General features: G+C 35.9%; 1 protein-coding gene across 7 annotated transcripts in view; it reads left to right on the top strand.

Moving 5' to 3' along the window:
- The window catches only part of ASH1L (ASH1 like histone lysine methyltransferase), a 217,358-nt gene that overhangs the window by 69,081 nt on the left and 128,456 nt on the right, over positions 1 to 19,821 (top strand). For 6 of the 7 annotated variants that reach the window (XM_032622913.1, XM_032622947.1, XM_032622924.1 and 3 more), the window contains one exon: positions 11,424 to 11,525. In XM_032622913.1, the coding sequence (XP_032478804.1) occupies positions 11,424 to 11,525 (102 nt within the window). Of the gene's footprint in view, positions 1 to 9,350; positions 9,475 to 11,423; positions 11,526 to 19,821 lie in introns of those variants that run through there. The other variant, XM_032622966.1, reaches the window with a different exon arrangement.

The following is a 19,821-nucleotide window of genomic DNA, read 5'->3' as shown; positions in this document are numbered from 1 at the left end:
AGAGATAAGGGCATTTCACTATGAGGTTTTGAAAAACTTTGGTGATATTATTCACTAAAGATAAAAGGATGTCTGGAAAAGATAGAGTTGGGAACAGGCTCTCAAAACCTCTGAAACTTTGTAACCAGAGCACCAAGAAAAATAGTCATTCTAGAAAATACCAGCAGCAGGTAAAAATACATGTTAAATTGTTTAATAAGTAAAGAAATACTACAATAAACATAGGACTCTTTAGGAGAAGATGAAGGTAGCCTGATAGAAACATATAAAGAAGGGTTGAAGCTGCTCAGTTGTAGACACAAAGCATATCATAAATATGAAGTGATGCCAGATATAGCTGGTTCTGGTTTATTGTCCTTATTTGTCTCTTTCTCATGAAGGTTGGGGGAACCACACAATGAGCACTTGTAGGAAAATCTGTGACCATTTGTAGCCAAGAGGGTGAATGGGCATTCTGAACAGAACTACATTGTTCAATGGTTTACTGCATTTAGTTTGTGTTAGAGTATTCTTTGTCTAGCTGCTAACTTGGTGCTTCAAAACATTAATGTACTCTGAAAAATCACATATGAACTCCATGTCATTCTGGTATTCTATTTATCAATTGTATGTGAGCTGTTTCACTCTACAGAAACATTCTAACAAAATAGACTATACATCTATGAATCCTCTGTTTATCTATCTACCTGTCGTGAGAGAGATGATATTTCCCTACAGAGAATATAAAGTGAGAAAAGAAAAGAGCCTTGGACAGCTTTGAGGAATTTCAGTATTTAAAGTAGTGATTAAAAACCATCAGCCTTTGGTTTATATATGACCCTTTGTGATGATTTCTACAGTTTGTTTTTTTAATTGCTAAAATTTAAAAATCTGGAGATTTCACACAAGCATGCAGAATTCTGCTTTTCTTTGAAAAGAAATGAGAACATCTGACAACAGTTAATCCGTATTTCCTGGATGACATCAAGGTTGGGTCTCAGTAGTGGCCGCCCCTCCCCCCTCCCCAAGTCTTTAGTTGGGACATACGTTCTTCAGTTTTCCTCAGTCCTCACAGTGTCCTGTTGTGTGTTATATCTGGCCCAGTTCAAATATTTAAGAGATTTATCTGGCTCCAAGGAATATTGAGTCTGAGGCCCCTAATTTAAGAGTTGTGAGAAGGAGCTTATAAGAAGTGGGGGAATTGAGGTGAAGGTAAAGTGAAATGACAGCTTAGGTTGTTGAATGTATCATCTACATGGACATTAACGTCACCCAAGAGGCCATTTATAGGAGTCAGGGTGGAAAGGATGAATCTGAATCTGGTTTCAGGGACCTTGGAGAATGAGATAGCAGGGAAAGCTAGCATATGCAGAAATACCTGCTTTATGAATAAGAACCTTTTTTTTTCCCCTTCCTTTAAAAATATAACATACAAAAACGTTAAGACCTCTCCGAAGTCACTGTTCTGACACCAATCCTTTGTCACCAACTGAGTTTCCTACAATTTAGATCAATTCTGATACTAACTACCTGGAGTTAGAGAAGACCCTACAAGTTAAGAGCAAAGTTTTATGAAGACTGCCCCCACTTAAGATGCCAGTGGCAAGTTTCAGTGTCCCCAATCCACCCACACTTCTGCCCAGCTTGCTACAAGTTTAGGGGCTACCACAACCCCTCAGTTTTGATAATTTGGTAGAATGGCTCATAGAACTTACTGAAACCACTATAATTACAATTACAATTATATTATAAAGGATACAGATCAGGAATTGAAGAGATGCATAGGGCAATAGCTGGGGCGGGAAAGGGGACACAGAGCTTCCATACCCTCTCTGTGGAATCTGGGTGTGTCATGCTCCCAGCACATCATTGTGTTCACCAACCAAGAAGCTTCACCAGGCCTCTGTGTCCAGAATTTTGATTGGGGCTTCACTATATAGGTGTGATTGATTAAATCATTGGCCATGTGATTGAATTCAATCTCAGGTCCATCTCCACCCTCTGTAGATTGGGCTCACCCAAAGTTTCAGCTCTCTAATCATGTGGTTGGTCTCTAGTGACCAGCCTCCATCCTGAGGGAATCTTAGGGTTCACCTTAAGTCACCTCTTTGGCATAACAAAGACACTACTATTAGGAAATTTCAAGGTTTTTGAAGTTCTGTGCCAGGAATCAGAGATCAGGTATATTCTTCATTATATCACAAGTCTAATTTGTTTTGTTAATTGATCTGTAACTTGGAATCTCTCTGTCTTCTTCACAGTTACTCTTTTGATACGTAGGTAGAAATGTGTCTTGATTTTCTAATAGGAATTTTTTTCAGATAGACATGAAAATTGGCTTACCTATCCACATAAAACCAGTTGAGAAAAAGATTTTTAGTTAAGGAAAATAATAAGAAAATAGTGCTAAATCATGGGATATCTTCTAATTTGGTCACTTTCAAGATCAGAATTTGTCTTGTTTAGGCAAAGCTTTATGAACTTGATTTTTTAATCTTAACTGTTATGATGGTCGCTGTCCCTTTAGTTATTTTGTATCTGTTGTTTGCCGGGTACAAGGAATACAAACAAAAGGAATAAGATATAATTTCTGCCTTCAAGGAATTTATAGTTAAGTGGAGTACATAAACATGTATCCAAATAGTTATTGATAGATAGCTCCTAAAATTGAGATACAGTGTGTTTTGGGGAGCAGAGAAGAGAGGGACTCACTTAAAAGGAGCCAGGAAGATGTTTTGAGTTTAGTGTGCAAAGAATAAAGAGTGAAGACTATTTCTTATAGAGAAATAAGCTTTTTAGGGTTTTGGAGACATGATACTATACTTAGGTAACTGTAAATAGCCTGATATGGGACCAGGAGATGAGGTTGGAAAGATAGTCGGGGGACAGATCATAAAGCCTCTTGTTTATATAGAATACCAAGGAGTTTGGAGTTTACCCTATAGGCAGTGGGAAGTTAAGGGTTTTAAAGCAGAATGATTTGCTAAGATTATATGGATAGCACTATGATAGATGGATTAGAGAAAGATCAGTTGGACCAGTTTGGATATTGTCTCAGCAAAATATTATGGGGGCCTGAACTAAGATAGTGATAGAGAAAACAATATTCCAAAGAAATAGATTTTTCAAAGAGGTGAAGAAAGAGGGAAGGGCTTCCCTGGTGGCGCAGTGGTTGAGAGTCCGCCTGCCGATGCAGGGGACATGGGTTTGTGCCCCGGTCTGGGAAGATCCCACATGCTGCAGAGCGGCTGGGCCCGTGAGCCACGGCCACTGACCCTGCGCATCCGGAGCGCCTGTGCTCCTCAATGGGAGAGTCCACAACAGTGAGAGACCCGCGTTTGGCAAAAAAAAAAAAAAAAAAAAAAAAGAAGGAAGATTTTAGCATGTCTCCAAGATACCTCTCTTGGGCAGTTGGTTGAATGGTGATGTGATTAAGTGAAAGGTGGCGACTGGAGATGGAGTTTCATGCTGTTGAGTGGGATATGTGGATATATGGATCTGTAGCTCAAAAGAAATCAAACCGGAAGGTAAAAGTTTTAGATAAGTGGTTGTTTAAGGGAAGGAAATAAGAGAAGGAATGATAATATGTAGGGTAAACACACTGGGTTTCCTAAGGGAGTTTGTAGTCAAGAGTGTCAGGTGCTACAGAGATCATTTAGATAAGGACTGAAAGTAGACAGTTTGCTTTAGCAGATTATCTTTTGTGATCTAAGAACGATTTCCACAGTGGTAATTGTAGATTTCTGGAGGTTAAGGAATGAATGGGAAATAATAAGGAAATACAGGTGATTAAAATTCTTACAGCTTTAAAGTTCTTACAGCTTTAAATTTTGTAGCATTTCTGACTGGTTTATTATGTGCTCTTTCCTCCTTATAATTTTGTATTCTGTCAAGGAAATAACTGCATCTTCTAGATCTGTAATTGTTTCAGTGTCACATAGTTTTCCATCTTAAAGTATAAAAAACATAACTAAATTTCATGTTATCTTAAATTGACCTTCTCCGTCTTCAGTTGATAATTTTTCCATACATAACTTGGAGATAGATTCATTATACATAAATTGCTTTCCTGTTAAAATGTCCAAAAAACTATTTAGTATACCGTGTACTCCAAAATTGTCAGTTACCTTCGGGACATTATTATCCGGAAACAGCTGGCCAGTGGCCAAAGCTGGAACAGTTTAAGAGGAAAGGGACAAATCATCCTTACAGAAGAATTCCAAATAATGTATGTAGACTATCCCCTTCAAGGAAGTGGAACTTAATTCCCCTTTTCCTGAATATGGGCTGGACTTAGTGACCTAATTCCAAAGAACAGAGTATGGAATGGGAAAAGTACTAACTACAGTGAAGAGGCCTAGCAGACAGCACCTTAAACCAAGTGAAAGTATAATTTCACCAGTGATGAATCACAATGGTAATATGTACCCTCTGATATAATGTGATTAGAAGGGAACTTCATTCCTGTGGTGTTCTTTCCAAAAACCCATAACCCCAGTGTAATCATAAGAAAACATCAAAAAAAGGGGAGTGGACAGAACATTGTATAAAAATCCTGGCTAATACTCCTCATACTCCTCAGGAGTATCAAAGACATGGAAAAACAAGGAAAGCTTGAGAAACCATCACAGATCAGAGAAAATTAAGGAGACTTGGCAACTAAATACAATGTGATATCCAGATTGTAACCTGGAACAGGAAAAGGACATGAGTAGAAAAATTATACTGATGTTAACTTCATAGTTTTGTCAAATGTACCATAGTTAAGTAAGACATTAACATTAAGGAAAGTTGGGTAAAGGGTATATGAGAATTTTTGCTCTGTACTGTCTTTGCAACTTTTCTGTAAATTTAAAATTATTCCAAAACAATCAGGTTAGTTTTTTTTTAAAAAGCAGCGTACTAATTGTCAAGTGAAACCAATCTCAAACTGATAACTGATTAAGGAAAAAATTTAAAATATTCTTTACTGTTTGCATTGAGTAGATTTATCATAAGTGTTAGTTGGAATAAAACAGGCATGTTTGATAAATTATGTTGATGTAAATTTGAGGAAGATAGATCAGGGGCACAGGCAGAAATGATAGATATGTTGTCCGGAACAAGGCATTTAACCTTTTCTCTCCTTGATTCATATGTGGGGAAATCAAACTGACTTAATCACTCCAGCAGTTTTGGATTAAATCTCATGAAGCTTTAAAAAGAAAACTGGTCTAGTCATTTTATAAGTAATTGTGCATTTTATCATTTTATAAGTGATAGCTTATTTTTTAACTTATATTCTCTTCTATACTGTTCTATACTAACAGTCTAAAATCAGCTTGATGCTAATAAAATTATACTCTTAAATGAGGCCAGGTTTTCTGGTTTCACCCAATTCTGATAACTAATTCTATTTATTTAAGTATCTTTGTTAAGTAGACATGTAATAGGACTGGTGAGGAAGAGTTTCTGACCTGGAGTGTCAGATTCTCCATCCCTGCTGTTCAGCATTTTCAATTCATGTCTAGCTGCACGTGCCAGAACGTGCAACCTGATTTCAAAAATGGGGAGAGCAGTCACATGGAGTATTTTGCATTTATAGCTTACAAATTATAGAATAAAAAAAGTTATATATCTATATAAACAGTTATCTTGTCCCCCAAGAAAAAATTAGGGCTAAATCTTCCTTTTGTTTGGAAAAAGTTTATTCACTATAGTAGAAGCATAATGGTTGAAGCACAGTATACTGAGTCTTATTTTATTTTTAACTGAAGAATGTAAGCATTGATCAGAATTTTCTGATTTCTGACAATTTCTCTAGGGTGGTGTGTAAGATACACCCGTAAGTGAAGTGTGACCCTGTGGACATGAAATCAGAAAATTTATTGTGGTGGTTAGTACAGTTCTGGGAATTTCCAGAGGAATTCCATTTCAGCGAATTATCTGATTTGGGCGGTATGAGAAATACCCTGATTGGAAGGAGAAAAACACAGGCTTTTTAGCTTCAAAATCACCAGCACAGTCTCTGAATCATTCTTGTACTGCATTTAATTGGTGAGTCAGATGAAATGTATTGCTTTCAGTATATATTTCCCACAATTAGAAACAGCTGTTTTTATCGAGGAACCAGTTTTTATCTCAGCATTCAGCTCATTCAGAAGAAGCTTCCAGAGCTCTTATGATCTGTGAACTATAGCAGAGGATTCAGAACTTAGATATGGAAACAAAAAAACTTGATCAAAGATTTCCACATAGTTGATGTTTTACGTTCACATTATTTTACTATGGTATCCATTTTAATTATAACCAGTTTTGATTCAGTCACGTTTTAACAAACATTGCCAGTAGTCTTGACTTATAAATAATAAAAGAAGAGGAATTTCTTAAAATTTTGTAACATGCTTTAGTTTGGGTGGGAAGGAGCAATTTAAATGTTAGAAATTAGTTTTAAATGTGTTATTTTAAAATAAATTTATATCATCTATGAACTGATTAACAGTGTCTTTCCAAGTCTAGCATACTTAATCTGTTTTTCCATAGCTTACCCAAAGATATTTATAGCATTAGAAACATCAGACAATTTGCTCATTCAAACCATTTCCTAGTTCCTTGGGTCTTCAGTGTTGAACTCCCAACAGGGTGTAACCAAAACTCATAACTGTATTGTTATTAAAGTTTTAATAGTGGATTTAGACTAAAGAAATGCATGTTTTATCCAACCAGTTGTTGGTTTCATTCACTATGTTCTTTTGCTAATTTACATTTGGAGATTCCTCATTTTTTAGCCTAGGATACTCAGGGCTTCAGTGAAGTAGTTAGGTTGAATCTTTTCCAGTGTTTTCTTTGTGATGTCTTCCACCTCTCCCCCACACTATTATCAGTGGGAATTTTCTCTGTTTATGCTGATATCTTTGCCCATATGACTGTCCTCACACCCAGGCATCTGTAAATGTACTATTTCTTTTTTATCTTAGATTTGTTTCTGTTCCTCCTCTATAGACATCAATCAAAATCTCTAGTGACAAATCAACTTCAGAAGAGCTTTTTGGTTTCCACCCATTTTTGTGTATAATATAAAGATTTTCAGATTCTTATCCCTTTTAAACCTAGTTATGTTCTTTTTTGTTTTCTCAGCTTTCTGACATTCTTATCCATGGTTTCATCTTATGGTTTTGCTCTAAAAGTACCATCTTTCCTCCTCTTTGTCTAATTTGACACAAATGTTTCCCTAAAACCTGTTTTTCTCTTTAAAAAGCTCATCCAATAAATGGCCAAATGAAAATGCAGAGATCCTACAATCAAAACCACTTCCAAGGCTCCCTCACATTTCCAAGTGTTTTTTTTTATTCTTAATTCCCTCTTTATTATCCCAATTAATGGTATTCTCTTTTTTCAGTTTCCCTCCTTACTAGTAGTCTGCCTTCATTTTTACATGAAGGCCTCAACTGAAGAAAAAGAATTTACTTGTGGTAATCACCTTACATTTATGTTAAAGTCCAGTTTTATTTAGGTACTTCTTTTGTGACTTATCTCTAAGTTCTGTTTCCTGCATTTATATGTATAGAATTTCTAAACATGTTTCTGAAGCTGTCATCTGTGTGATGAGACATTCAGTAGGATTTCTACCAAATATTGAATGGAGGGATTCCCATTAATATTCTCTGTTTATTCTGAAGTACTTAATTATTCAGCTTTAATACTGTATTGAAATGAGAAATGGGAACTCATTTCAATGGGAACTCTCTGATACTTAGAATGTATATTCTTTGAGGAAGTACCAGATTTTCTTGAATTGGAATACATACAAACTTCCTGTCTTACGAGGAGTGGAGAGTCTTCACATATCCCTCCAGGCAGATCTAAAATGACCACTGATGCTGCGGCCATACCACCCTGAACACGCCCGATCTCGTCTCATCATAAAATGACCACTGATTACACATGAACAAACATTCATCACATGATGGAGACAGTAACAAATCAGTAACTCCCTTAAGGAATCAGCCATGATTTAGAAGAACCAAAGAGCCAAACAGTAGAAGCAGAAAACTACTTTTTCCCCTGGTACAGAGCTGAACAGAGAACTAAACACTTTCTGGTTCTGACTCATCATTTGGGCACATCTTATATTATTGATATAATCCGGAGCATAATCCCAACCCTGGAGAAGCTATGATGAAGAGTCAGTAAATTAGAAGATTCACTTTAGAGGAGTTTTTTCCAACCTTTGTAGTTACCTACCAGCCTTGGAGGTACCTATCTTAATAGTACTTCTTAGTTAGAGGTACTTATTTTACTAGTACTTCTTTATGTTTAAGATAAATGCTTGATATTCTAGATTAGTTCCATTCCCTGTCCTTTTTTAATTTTTATTTTAATATTGAATGGTTGCCTATGTATGTCAGTGACATGATTAAGTATTTTAGGGTCTAAAAATTCTGTGATAAACCTAAGGAGCCAATTTATGTATAATAGTATAACATTTATGAAAACCTTTTGAATTTTTTATATTACCTCATTTTGGAACTCACAAGAACCATGTTAGTTAAAAGTCCTTTATTAAACCAACATTCGAATATGTTTACTTGTATACATTTGAATATGTTTCATAGCAGAGCCAGGAATCAAACTCAGGATACCTTACTCCATAGTTCATGTACCTAACATTACTACACTCAACTCTGCGTTGCATTCTGTTTTAGGTTTTGAAGCATAAATATATTGGTCTCTTTTGAAATGGACATGCAAGTTCTCTGGGCAATATCTTCTTCCCCATCCACCCAGTTGCATAATGGCACTTATAAAACAGTATGTTTCTGGTAGTGTTAGAGATAGTGTTTGCTGATTTCAGCTATTAGGCCAGTTTTAACATGCTTTTGAACATCTTTAACAAATTATTACCTCTTGCATATGAGTTTATATCATCATTTTCCAGTCTTAAACTTGGTTGCTTTACATCATTAGTTAATTTTTTTTTTTTCAGGTATCCTCATCCTCTTACTGTTCCTATAAGCAATGTTTTTAAGTGAAATAAAGGTCTAGATCTGCTGAGTATCAAGCCCTAGAGGTCTGTATCTTAGGGATACAACTTTATTCCCCCTTAAATATGGAAAATTGTTAAGAACAACTCTGCTCTGTATGAACAGGGAATTCAAACGGAGTTTTTGAAATGAAAAAAGAGAACCCTCCTGAATGAAGTTTTATTCCAGTTTCCTATTACATCCTAAGAATAGGCTGCTGGCCTCCATTACTTTCAGGAAATGAAAAATGGCTCAGAAGCTAAGTGAGCTAAGCCATCTCTCTCTCAATTGTTTCAGTTTCTCAGGAATTGCTGTACAAAGCTGCCAATAACGATCTCCGGGGATCTGACCCCCATTCCACCTCCCACTGCCTCCTCTGCAGCTCCAGATGCCACCAAAAGAAGGAGCTTTGAAGAAAGTGCCTGTACCCTCTTTTACCCTGAGGTGGGTGAGGCCAGGCAGGGTGATTCTCAGGATATCCTGATGATCAAAGGTATAGTTGAAGCCTTCATCAAGACTTTCTTGAAGATGACCAAGAAATTTGGGAAACGTTGCCAAATAGCCTAGAAACTGAAGACGGAGCTCAAGAATGGATGGCACAAATGCCACCTGAAGTGTAATACATGATAACATACAAGACTCTAAATAAGCTCCTTGAGGGCAGAAACTATTATACTGTTTTTGTCTCTCCCTCCCCCCACCTCCACATTGTCTAGCATAGTGCCAAACATATAAACTGTAGTCAATAAATGTTAGTTTATGGCTGAGAGAGAAGACTTTATAAAAAGTGCTCTCCAACCCCTTCTTTCCCTAGTTCTTAATCTAAGATTGTTTCTCCATTAGTCAGGAGAGTAATGGTAAAGGGAGTTCAGTGATGTCTCAAGCTTCTTGGCCCCTGTTGTCTTCTGTCTTGGCTGTGTGTCTGAGTAGGAAATATTTATCTGTTCAGTATATGAATTTTTCAGTATTAATACTTAAAGTTATATCTTCACTGATGCCTGGGCTTTTACTTCTTAGCTATTTTATTGTGGTATTTAGCTCTTTAATGGAAATCTTATCTGAACCACACTCTAGGGGGATTTATTTTACTGTTGGTTTTTAAAATCCCTTTTGTACCTGTTTTTAAGATTCAACAATAACAGTCTTGCTTCTTAATTATATCTTACTGTAGTCATCACTGTGTTTCCAAAGTAGGAGGTACTATCACGTCAATTTCCCCCCAATCTAATTTGTTACTCTTGAATGGCAACACATAGTCTTATATCTCACCTAATCAGTGCTAAAAGAGCCTGCTAAAAGAGTATTTACAGTGATGTGATTTAAGATACTGCGTGATTAAAAGAAAGCTCATGGTTTACTATTAAGGGAAATATTAGAAACTTAGCTCCATTGAGTTCTTCTGTCCCCAAGTTGTCCTTCAGTCAGTCCGTTCATTAAGGAGTTAACTCTCATTTAGAGGCAGAACTTTAAAAAATCTCATCTTCAAGTATTTGATTTATGGTACCTTTTGGGCCTCCAGTTTATATGTAAGGCTTTTTATTTGTAATGTTTTTCAAGTTAAGAGCGAACATTTCAGAGTGCTACTAGTTTTTTGACAAACCGGTTGACATTCATTATGTATTCTCAACAGCTGGCTTTTTAGGGTATAAGGAGTCTAATATCAGAGCCAAGTATATTTTATTCAGGAAATAGTCTTTCCTGAATGACATACTTTTCCCTTGAATAAGAGTTGTGTTAAATTATGCTGCATTTATTTGGGGTTTTGGTAAGCATATGAGACTTTTTTTTTTTTTAAAGGAAATGGAGTTTCTTTGTCTTCATGAACTTCTATGTATACAACCAAGGAACTTTAAGTAAGCGTTAAAGGAGGCTTATTCTATTCCATGTATAAAGTAATAACAAATTCTTTCAGAGTGTTCTCTGGATTATATGGAATGTATGGATTTAAGGTTCACCTCTTTTAATTTTCATCTTTGATTCTATAAAATGCACAGGTCGGACCTGCTTTTCTCACATCAGTTGTTCCTAATTAATTGCATTGTAGGTTTTGTCAGTTTATATGATGAATTTGAGTCAATAATCAAGAGCAGGTTTATTATATTATTTCTAGTAATTTTTATCAATAAGTATCTTAATAATATGTTTCATAGTATAATACATAAAAACTAAATCATATATTTTTTTCATTCTTCCACTAAAACTAGTTTTTCCTCTATTAATGTAACAGGAGAAATTATGTATGAGACCTGTGGAATTCTGTCTGCAACATCTAGTGTCATTTGTCCTTCGCTTAATGTCCTCTTATTGTCAGCTTGAAAGTCATATTATTACAGAGAATGGCAGTGGCAACAGCTAAAATATTACAGTTCTAACACAGAATGGTTTAACTTTATTTTTAGACTTGGATTTTCCTATGATTTCTGTCTTTTCCTGTCTCTCCAGGTTCCCAGCCAACTTCAGATAAGTCTTCCCAGCGACCATCAGAGAGCACAAACTGTAGCCCTACACGAAAGAGGTCTTCATCTGAGAGTACTTCTTCGACAGGCAAGTGCTGTTTGTTTTAACAGACTTTGAAGATAATTTCCCAACTGTTACTTGTGAACAGACTTAAAATAGATTTTTTTCTTTGGCCGTGCCAGATGGCTTGTGAGATCTCAGTTCCCCGACTAGGGATTAAACCTGGGCCACAGCAGTGAAAACGCCAAATCCTAACCTCTAGACCACCAGGGAACTCCCTTATAATAGCTTTACATTGTAGATTACAATTTATTAGCTTGCAGTATAATATTTAGAAAAAACAAACAAAAGTGGTCCTGGGATGTGAGAATAATAATGTATATTGAAACAATAAAAGTGTTCACCTTTTACCTCTTTCATGTCCAGTTAAGCATACTCCATGAGGTATAGTGATTTTGTTTTTTCATCCAGTTTTATTGAGAGATAATTGACATACAGCACTGTATAAGGTGTACAGCATAATGATTTGACTTACTTATATCATGAAATGATTACCACAATAAGTTTACTGAACATCCATCATCTCATATAGATATAAAGTAAAAGGAAAAAAAACATTTTTTTCCTTGTGATGAGAACTTAGGATTTACTCTCTTAACAACTTTAATATATAATATACAGCAGTGTTAATTTTACTTATCATGTTGTACTTACATCCCTAGTACGTAATTTATCCTGTAACTGAAGGTTTGTAGAGGTATAGTGATTTTAATATAGTTCAGAAGGGATAATTCAAAATGAATAGGTAGAAGGGTAGGCGCACACAAAAATACAGATTTTGAAAGTTGAATTGAGGTAATGGGGTGTGTAGTGTAATAGGAGAGTGTAGATTAGAGCTATGTAATAAAGACTTAGATATATATAAAATTATTTAGTAAAGTAATAGTTTCCAGTAGCATTTACAAATCTTTGAGATATGTAAAACAATCTGAGGTTGTAAGAAGAACCTCTATTAATATTTATTTCTAATCAACTTTTAAAATGTTTACATATTTTAAATATATATAACTTCTTCATACAGTATAACATATCTGTACACTTTATACTTAGATTTAGGTTGTACTCTCAGTTTTCTTTTTACTGATAGTATGTGCGTTTACCAAAATAATAATAATAATGATATATATCTTCTGCCTTTACCAGGGATTGGAGAGTAGGAAATCATTTTTAATTTATCAGTATTATCAGGAGAAATGGGGAGTGGTAGTTTCATTCCCAGTAGTGGGAGTAATATATGTAAAGGGGAGAATAGAGAGTTCAAGAAATTAAATAAAAGAGCCAGTGTGGTTGGAGTAAAGGCAGTGACTGAATATGAGGCTGGAAGGGCAGGTAGGGACCAGTCATGTAGAGCCTTATTGATAACACTTAGAAGCCTTTGAAAGTTTTAGCAAGTAAGTCACATATCATTCCTTAGCTTTCTGTCCATGTGGTTTTAATTAGGAGATCACTTATGACTTATGGTTAGAAAATTTAATTTCTTCATCAGTACTCAAGGGCTCACTGTCAAATTGTATCAATATGGTAAATTTGTTTAATTTTTATTTGATGATTATCTTCACCATATTTGAAGCTTTTTATTAGTACCATTGTGCCAAAGGTACAGTGGAATTCAAACAGCAATGGTAGTTTTGTCTCTCATAGTACTTTGTCTTTACACTGACTAATGCAATGACTAACTAATTTTGATGGTGTCAGCCTAGACCAGGGTTCAGCAAACCATAGCCTGTGGACTAAATGTTGTCCAAGGCCTCTTTTTTGTGCAGCCTTCAAGCTAAGAATTGATTTTACATTTTTAAAGGGTTGTTTTTTGTTTCTGTTTTTTTAAAGGAAAAGAAAAAATTATACGTGAGAAATTGTGTGTGTCCTCAAAAGCCTAAAATATTTACTATCTCTCTTCTTATAGAAGAAGTTTGCCAACCCCCGAAAAAAATGAATGAGATTTCAATAAGAGACATATCTATGAAGAAAATCACCAAAATGTTTTACTTTAGTAAACTATTTATTTAGGGTAACTGTATATACAGAGCGCTGAGGATACAAATATGAATAAGATAAGGTTCCTGTCCTCAAGGATTTGGATATATTCACCACTTAAAAAGTATGTTAAATTCTATAACAGGCCAGTATACAAAATGTTATGGCACACAGAGGAACTCAAGCACTGACCACTGACATACTGAAAATGTGATATATATACTACTGTAATTTGAGTAGACAGGTGGGACAAGGACACGAAGTTGTAAAAGTAATAATGGACTATATCAGATATGGTGTACTTTTTTATTTGAGGGAATTGAAACTTTATTGTAGATGCAGTTGGGAGCTATTGAAGGATTTTGAACAGGGAAGATGAAAATTATTTCATATATTGTATCATTGAGAATAGGCTAGATTTTGCAGTGCTAAAAAAAAATCCCAAAATTTCAGTGACTGAAAACAACAAAGGCTTTATTTTTTATTCATGCTGTATGACCATGACGGGTCTGCTCCATATTGTCTTCCCTCTAGTAACCTGCCTGATGGAGCAGCCTCTATCTATCTGGAATGTTGCTTGTCTTATGAAACAGAGTAAAAGGCCACAGTGAAGCACTAACTAGCTCTTAAAATTTCTGCCCAGAAGTAACATATGTTACTTCTCACATTTCAGTGCCAAAGCAAGTCACATGGTTAAGTCTTATGTCAAGGAAGTATGGGAAGTATAATCCTATCAAGGGAGGAACAGCAAATATTTATGAATGATAATATAGTCTGCCACATAGGCATTTTAGAAAAATGTAAAACATTACAATATAGAGAATGGACTGTGGCAAGAGAAATGTGTGAAGACAGTAGATAATGGCTTCAGGTTTGGATATATTAAATTTGAGCTGTCTTTGGGCTATTGAGGTAGAGATGTTAGATAGCCATTTGGACGGTGTGGTTTATAGTTTATGACACCTATGGTAGAGATACACATCTAGCAGTATGTAGATAAACTTGAATTTGGCAGTGAATGAGGCCCAGGGAGAAAGTGTAATTTGAAAAGATGACAGAGTTGGAGATTTAAGGTACATGAGATTTGAGAGGCAAGTGGATGAAAAGATGTCAGTGAATGACATAAAATTTTTAAAGTTTTTTTGTTTGTTCGTTTTTTGGCGGTACGCGGGCCTCTCACTGTTGTGGCCTCTTCCGTTGCGGAGCACAGGCTCCGGACGCGCAGGCTCAGCGGCCATGGCTCACGGGCCCAGCCGCTCCGCGGCATGTAGGCTCTTCCCGGACCGGGGCACGAACCCATGTCCCCTGCATTGGCAGGCGGACTCTCAACCACTGCGCCACCAGGGAAGCCCTTAAATAGTTTTTTAATAAAAAAGGTAAAGAGTACATGTCATAGAAATCTCTTAATGTCAGACGTAATAAAGAGGTCAGGAAAGATTTGGACAGAAAGTGTGAAATGATTGGGGAAAAGTGGTTTTTGGTTTTTTTGGCTGTGTTCAGTCTTCGTTGCTGCACACGGGCTTTCTCTAGTTGTGGCAAGCAGGGGCTATTCTTTGTTGTGGAGCACGGGCTTCTCATTGAAGTGGCTTCTCTTCTTGCGGAGCACGGGCTCTAGGCATGCGAGCTTCAGTAGTTGTGGCTCGTGGGCTCTAGAGCGCAGGCTTAGTAGTTGTGGCTCACAGGCTTAGTTGCTCCACAGCATGTGGGATCTTCTCGGACCAGGGCTCAAACCCGTGTCCCCTGCATTGGCAGGCAGATTCTTAACCACTGCTCCACCAGGGAAGTCCTGGGGAAAAGATTTTTTAAAACAGTTTGCAGGTAGAGGTAAAGTTAGAGCAATTTGGAGGCTTGAGATGAGGAAAGGGGACTGTTAGAATTTAGGTAGTATTGGAATAGATTAGACCTCTTTATTTCCAGTAGTGTGGTAGATTAGATGTGCAGAGCAAACAAACTTCTTGGTACCAAGAACTAAAAATACTACATAAAATGTGGAAAACATTTCTTAAAACATTTGCTGAACTTTGAAATGCGTAAATAGAAAACCAGAAACTTTCATAAAGCTTGATTCAACACACATAAAGAGCATTAGAGCTACTTAACATCTGCTTGAGTCCTGGTGGTATAGAGCCTGGTTATTGGAATGCATTCAGGTATAAGAGACAAAGGACAAAGCCTAGAACTCCAGCAGACAGAAGTTCACGTCAGATTTCCCTGCATAGATGTGTAACTCCTAATGGTGACACCAGTGTAAGAGCAAATAGAAACACATCTATCATAGAAGCTAGATCCTTGTTTCAGTTTTAGCTTTGGGTGGAGCAGAAAAACGAGTTTCTGAACACAAGCTCATACTCACCTTCTGTCTCTCATGCAGATTTATATTGCCTGTGAGACAAAGAAAAAAATTAATTAAAATTTGTTGTAGGTTGGTCGCGCCCCCAGTTGCCTTGCAGAGCCAAAGGCAAGCTTAATTTCCGTTCAGTATAAAGCTAAGTTTTTCTTGATCAATGTATCCTCCATCTTGGTTGACCTAGCATTCTCATTTACTCCAGCAGCCCAGGAATGGCAGCCTTTATTTTGCAATTGAAAGGCAAATAAATCAACCAGAAAGTATGTATATTCAATTTCTCCAACTTAACATGTTAAAAAAAGGAAGACAGCAAAATCTGAGCATTTAACAGTGTATCATTACAGTGTCCAGCATCCAATCAAAAATTAATAGACATGCCAAGAAGCAAGAAAGTATGACTTAGTGGAGTAAAAATCAGTCAGTGGGAACTGCCACAGAAATAACATGTGATGGAATTAACAGACAAGTACATTAAAACAGCTATCTTTGAGAATTTAAAGGAAAATGTGAATATAGCGAATAGTAAAAATGGAAGATATTTTTTAAATCTAATGTTAACTTCTTTAGGTGATAAATATCTGAAATGAAAATTTCACTGAATGGGATAACAGCAGATTAGACACTACAGAAGAAAAGATCTTTGAACTTGCAGAAATACTAATAAAATCTATCTGAAATGAAGTGTAGAAGTGGGGGAAAAATGTGATATAAAATGAATAGAATTTCAGTGACCTGTGATACAGTATCAGCAGGGCCAACATACATAGGATCTGAGTCTTATAAGGAGGAATAAAAAATATTTGAAGAAATAATCCTCAGAACTTTTTCACACTTAATGAAAGTTATCAGCCCATAGATCCACGAAGTCCCACAAATCCCAAGCAGGATACACAAACATACAGAAATCAAGGGACATCATTGTCAAATTTCTTAAAACTGGTGGTTAAGAGAAAATCTTAAAATTAACCAGCAAAAGCAAAGAGACAAGAAAACACATAGTATACAGAGGAACACTGGAATGAATCACAGCAGATGGATTGTCAGATGTTGTAAGACAGAAGACAATAAAAATAATGTCTTTAAAATGCTGGAAGGGGAAAAAAAAACCTATCAATTTAATATTCTATAACCAGTGAAATACCCTTCAGAAATGAAGGCAAAATAAACATTATCAGAAAAACAAGCTTAAAGAATTGGTTGCCAGCAGGTTTATGGTAGTAGAAATGTTCTTCAAACAGAAAAATCATAGTAGATGGAAACATGGCTCTACCAAAGGAATGAAGAGTTCCAGAAATTTTCAGTAAATAAATATAAAACACCCTTTTCTTTTGAAGTTCATGTGGAATTATATCAAGATAGCATCATATTCTGGACCATAAAACATCTTAATAAACTTTAAAAGTTTGAAATCATACAGAATATATTTTAAGAACACAATGGAATTGAATTAGAATTAGAATTAGAATTCAGTAACACAGGATATCTTGACATTCCCCAAATAAGTGAAAAGTTAACAACACACTTCTAAATAGCCCATAAGTCAAAGAGGAAATCACAGACAAAATTAGAAAATCTTTTAAATTAAATAAAAATGAAAACACATAAAAATTTTATGGAGTATAGCTAAGTCTGTTTTTAGCTTTACAAAGTTACGTTCTTAAACAAAAAAGGTCTAAGCCCAAACTCTCACCTTTAGGAAGCTAAAGACATTAGAACAAATTAAACCCAAATTAGATGGAAGAAAAATGATAAATATAAGAGCAAAAATAAACAGAAAACATTAATCAATGAAAGCTTATACTGGTTTATCGAAAAAAAATTTTTTTAAAGGGGAACTGTAGCTGAAAGGATTAAGAAAAAGAAAATTGAATTAGCAGTATCAGGAATGAAAGAGAGGATATCAGTGCAATTGCTACATACCATAACAGGACAATAAGGGAGCATAATGAACAGTTTTATGCCAATAAATTTGATAAAAAAGAGCACATTCTTTGAAAAACACCAGCTACTAAAACTCAAGAATAAAGAGCCCTACATCTATTTAAGAAATTCAACTTGCAGTTTAAAACCATTCTACAATGAAAACTCAAAGCCCAAATAGCTTCAATCATGACTATTTAAGGAAAAAATAATAATAAGTATATAAAAACTATTCCAGAAAGTAGGAGCATTTTCCCAATGCATTTTATGAAGGCCAGCATTACCCTGATTCTGAAACCAAGCAACACATTACCAGAAAACTACACACTATTAAGCATGAATGCAAACGGTACAAAATATTATCAGATTGACTCCAGTATGTTGAATGTATAGCATACCATGACCACGTGGGTTTATTTCGGGAATGCAAGGTTGAATTAACATTAGAAAATCAATTAGTGTATTTTACGAAATTAAGAGTGAGAAAATCATAATCATCTAGGTAAAGAGAAAACATTTGCCAAAATCTAACATCCATTTTTAATTATTTTAAAAACCTGATTTTTAGAAATAAAAGGCATACAGATAGGAAGAAGAAAAAAAATATTTGCTTACAGATGATATGATCTATAGAAAAATTCCTAAGAAATCTGTCCAAAAAACCGCTGAACCGGGCTTCCCTGGTGAGAATTTCACTTATATTCCTTTGCACTTAAAACATTGTCAGAAAAAGCACTGGACTAGAAATACATGTATTTAAAGTTTAGTTCTTTATTCAATATTTAGCTGTTGAGTCTCTTAACTGGACCTTCATTTTTAAAGAAATAAGCTCTATTCTTTCTGCTCCTCATCTCAGAGAGTGAGAATTGTTTTTTTGAACCACCACGTTTTATTAGGGAAACATGGGCCAACTTTGAATTTATTGTGGGTACTGTAATGTACCCTACTCAGGAAACTATCAACTTGCCTGTGAAAGACAAATGCATATGGTATTGGGCTGGCCAAAAGGTTCATTCGGTTTTTTCTGCAAGATGGCTCTAGTAGCACTTAGTTGTTTTTAACTTCATTCAAAACAGTTTTGTTAGATTGTATGTGACAGTTGTCATATCAGCGTACATTTAAAAAAAGACTTATCAGGACTTCCTTTATGGCGCAGTAGTTAAGAAACCGCCTGCCAACGCAGGGGACATGGGTTCTATCCCTGGTCCGGGAAGATCCCACATGCCACGGAGCTACTGAATCCATGTGCCACAACTACTGAGCCTGCGCTCTAGAGCCCGCAAGCCACAACTACTGAGCCTGTGTGCCTAAAGCCCATGCTCTGCAGCAAGAGAAGCCACCGTGATAAGAAACCCACGCACCTCAACGAAGAGTAGCCCCCTCTCGCCGCAACTAGAGAAAGACTGCGTGTAGTAACGAAGACCCAACGCAGCCAAAAATAAATAAATTCTTAAAAAAATAAAAAAAGACTTATCAAAATTGGTGAATTTTTGTGTAGCCATTTTAATATTGAAGATGGAAGGAAAAAAAGCAACATTTTCGGCATATTATGCTTTATTATTTCAAGAAAGGTAAAAACGCTACTGAAATGCAAAAAAAGATTTGTGCAGTGGTTGGAGAAGGTGCTGTGAGTGATCGAACGTGTCAGAAATGGTTTGTGAAGTTTCATGCTGGAGATTTCTCACTGGACGATGCTCCACGGTCGGGTAGACCAGTTGAAGTTGATAGCGATCAAATCGAGACATTAATTGAGAACAGTCAACATTATACCATGTGGGAGATAGCCGCCATACTCAAAATATCTAAATCAAGTGTTGAAAATCATTCGCATCAGCTTGGTTATGTGAATTGCTGCGATGTTTGGATTCCACATAAGTTAAGCGGAAAAAACCCTTCTTGACCGTATTTCCACATGTGAATCTCTACTGAACATAACGAAAATGTTCCATTTTCAAAACACATCGTGACAGGCGATGAAAAGTGGATACTGAACAATAATGTGGAATGGAAGAGATCATGGGGCAAGCGAAATGAACCACCGCCAACCACATCTAAGGCCAGTCTTCATCCAAAGATGGTGAT

The sequence above is a fragment of the Phocoena sinus genome, chromosome 1 (genome assembly GCF_008692025.1).
Source record: "Phocoena sinus isolate mPhoSin1 chromosome 1, mPhoSin1.pri, whole genome shotgun sequence".
Lineage (NCBI taxonomy): Eukaryota > Metazoa > Chordata > Mammalia > Artiodactyla > Phocoenidae > Phocoena > Phocoena sinus.
Note: the sequence above shows the minus strand (reverse complement) of the source record. Positions and strands in the feature narration are given on the sequence as shown.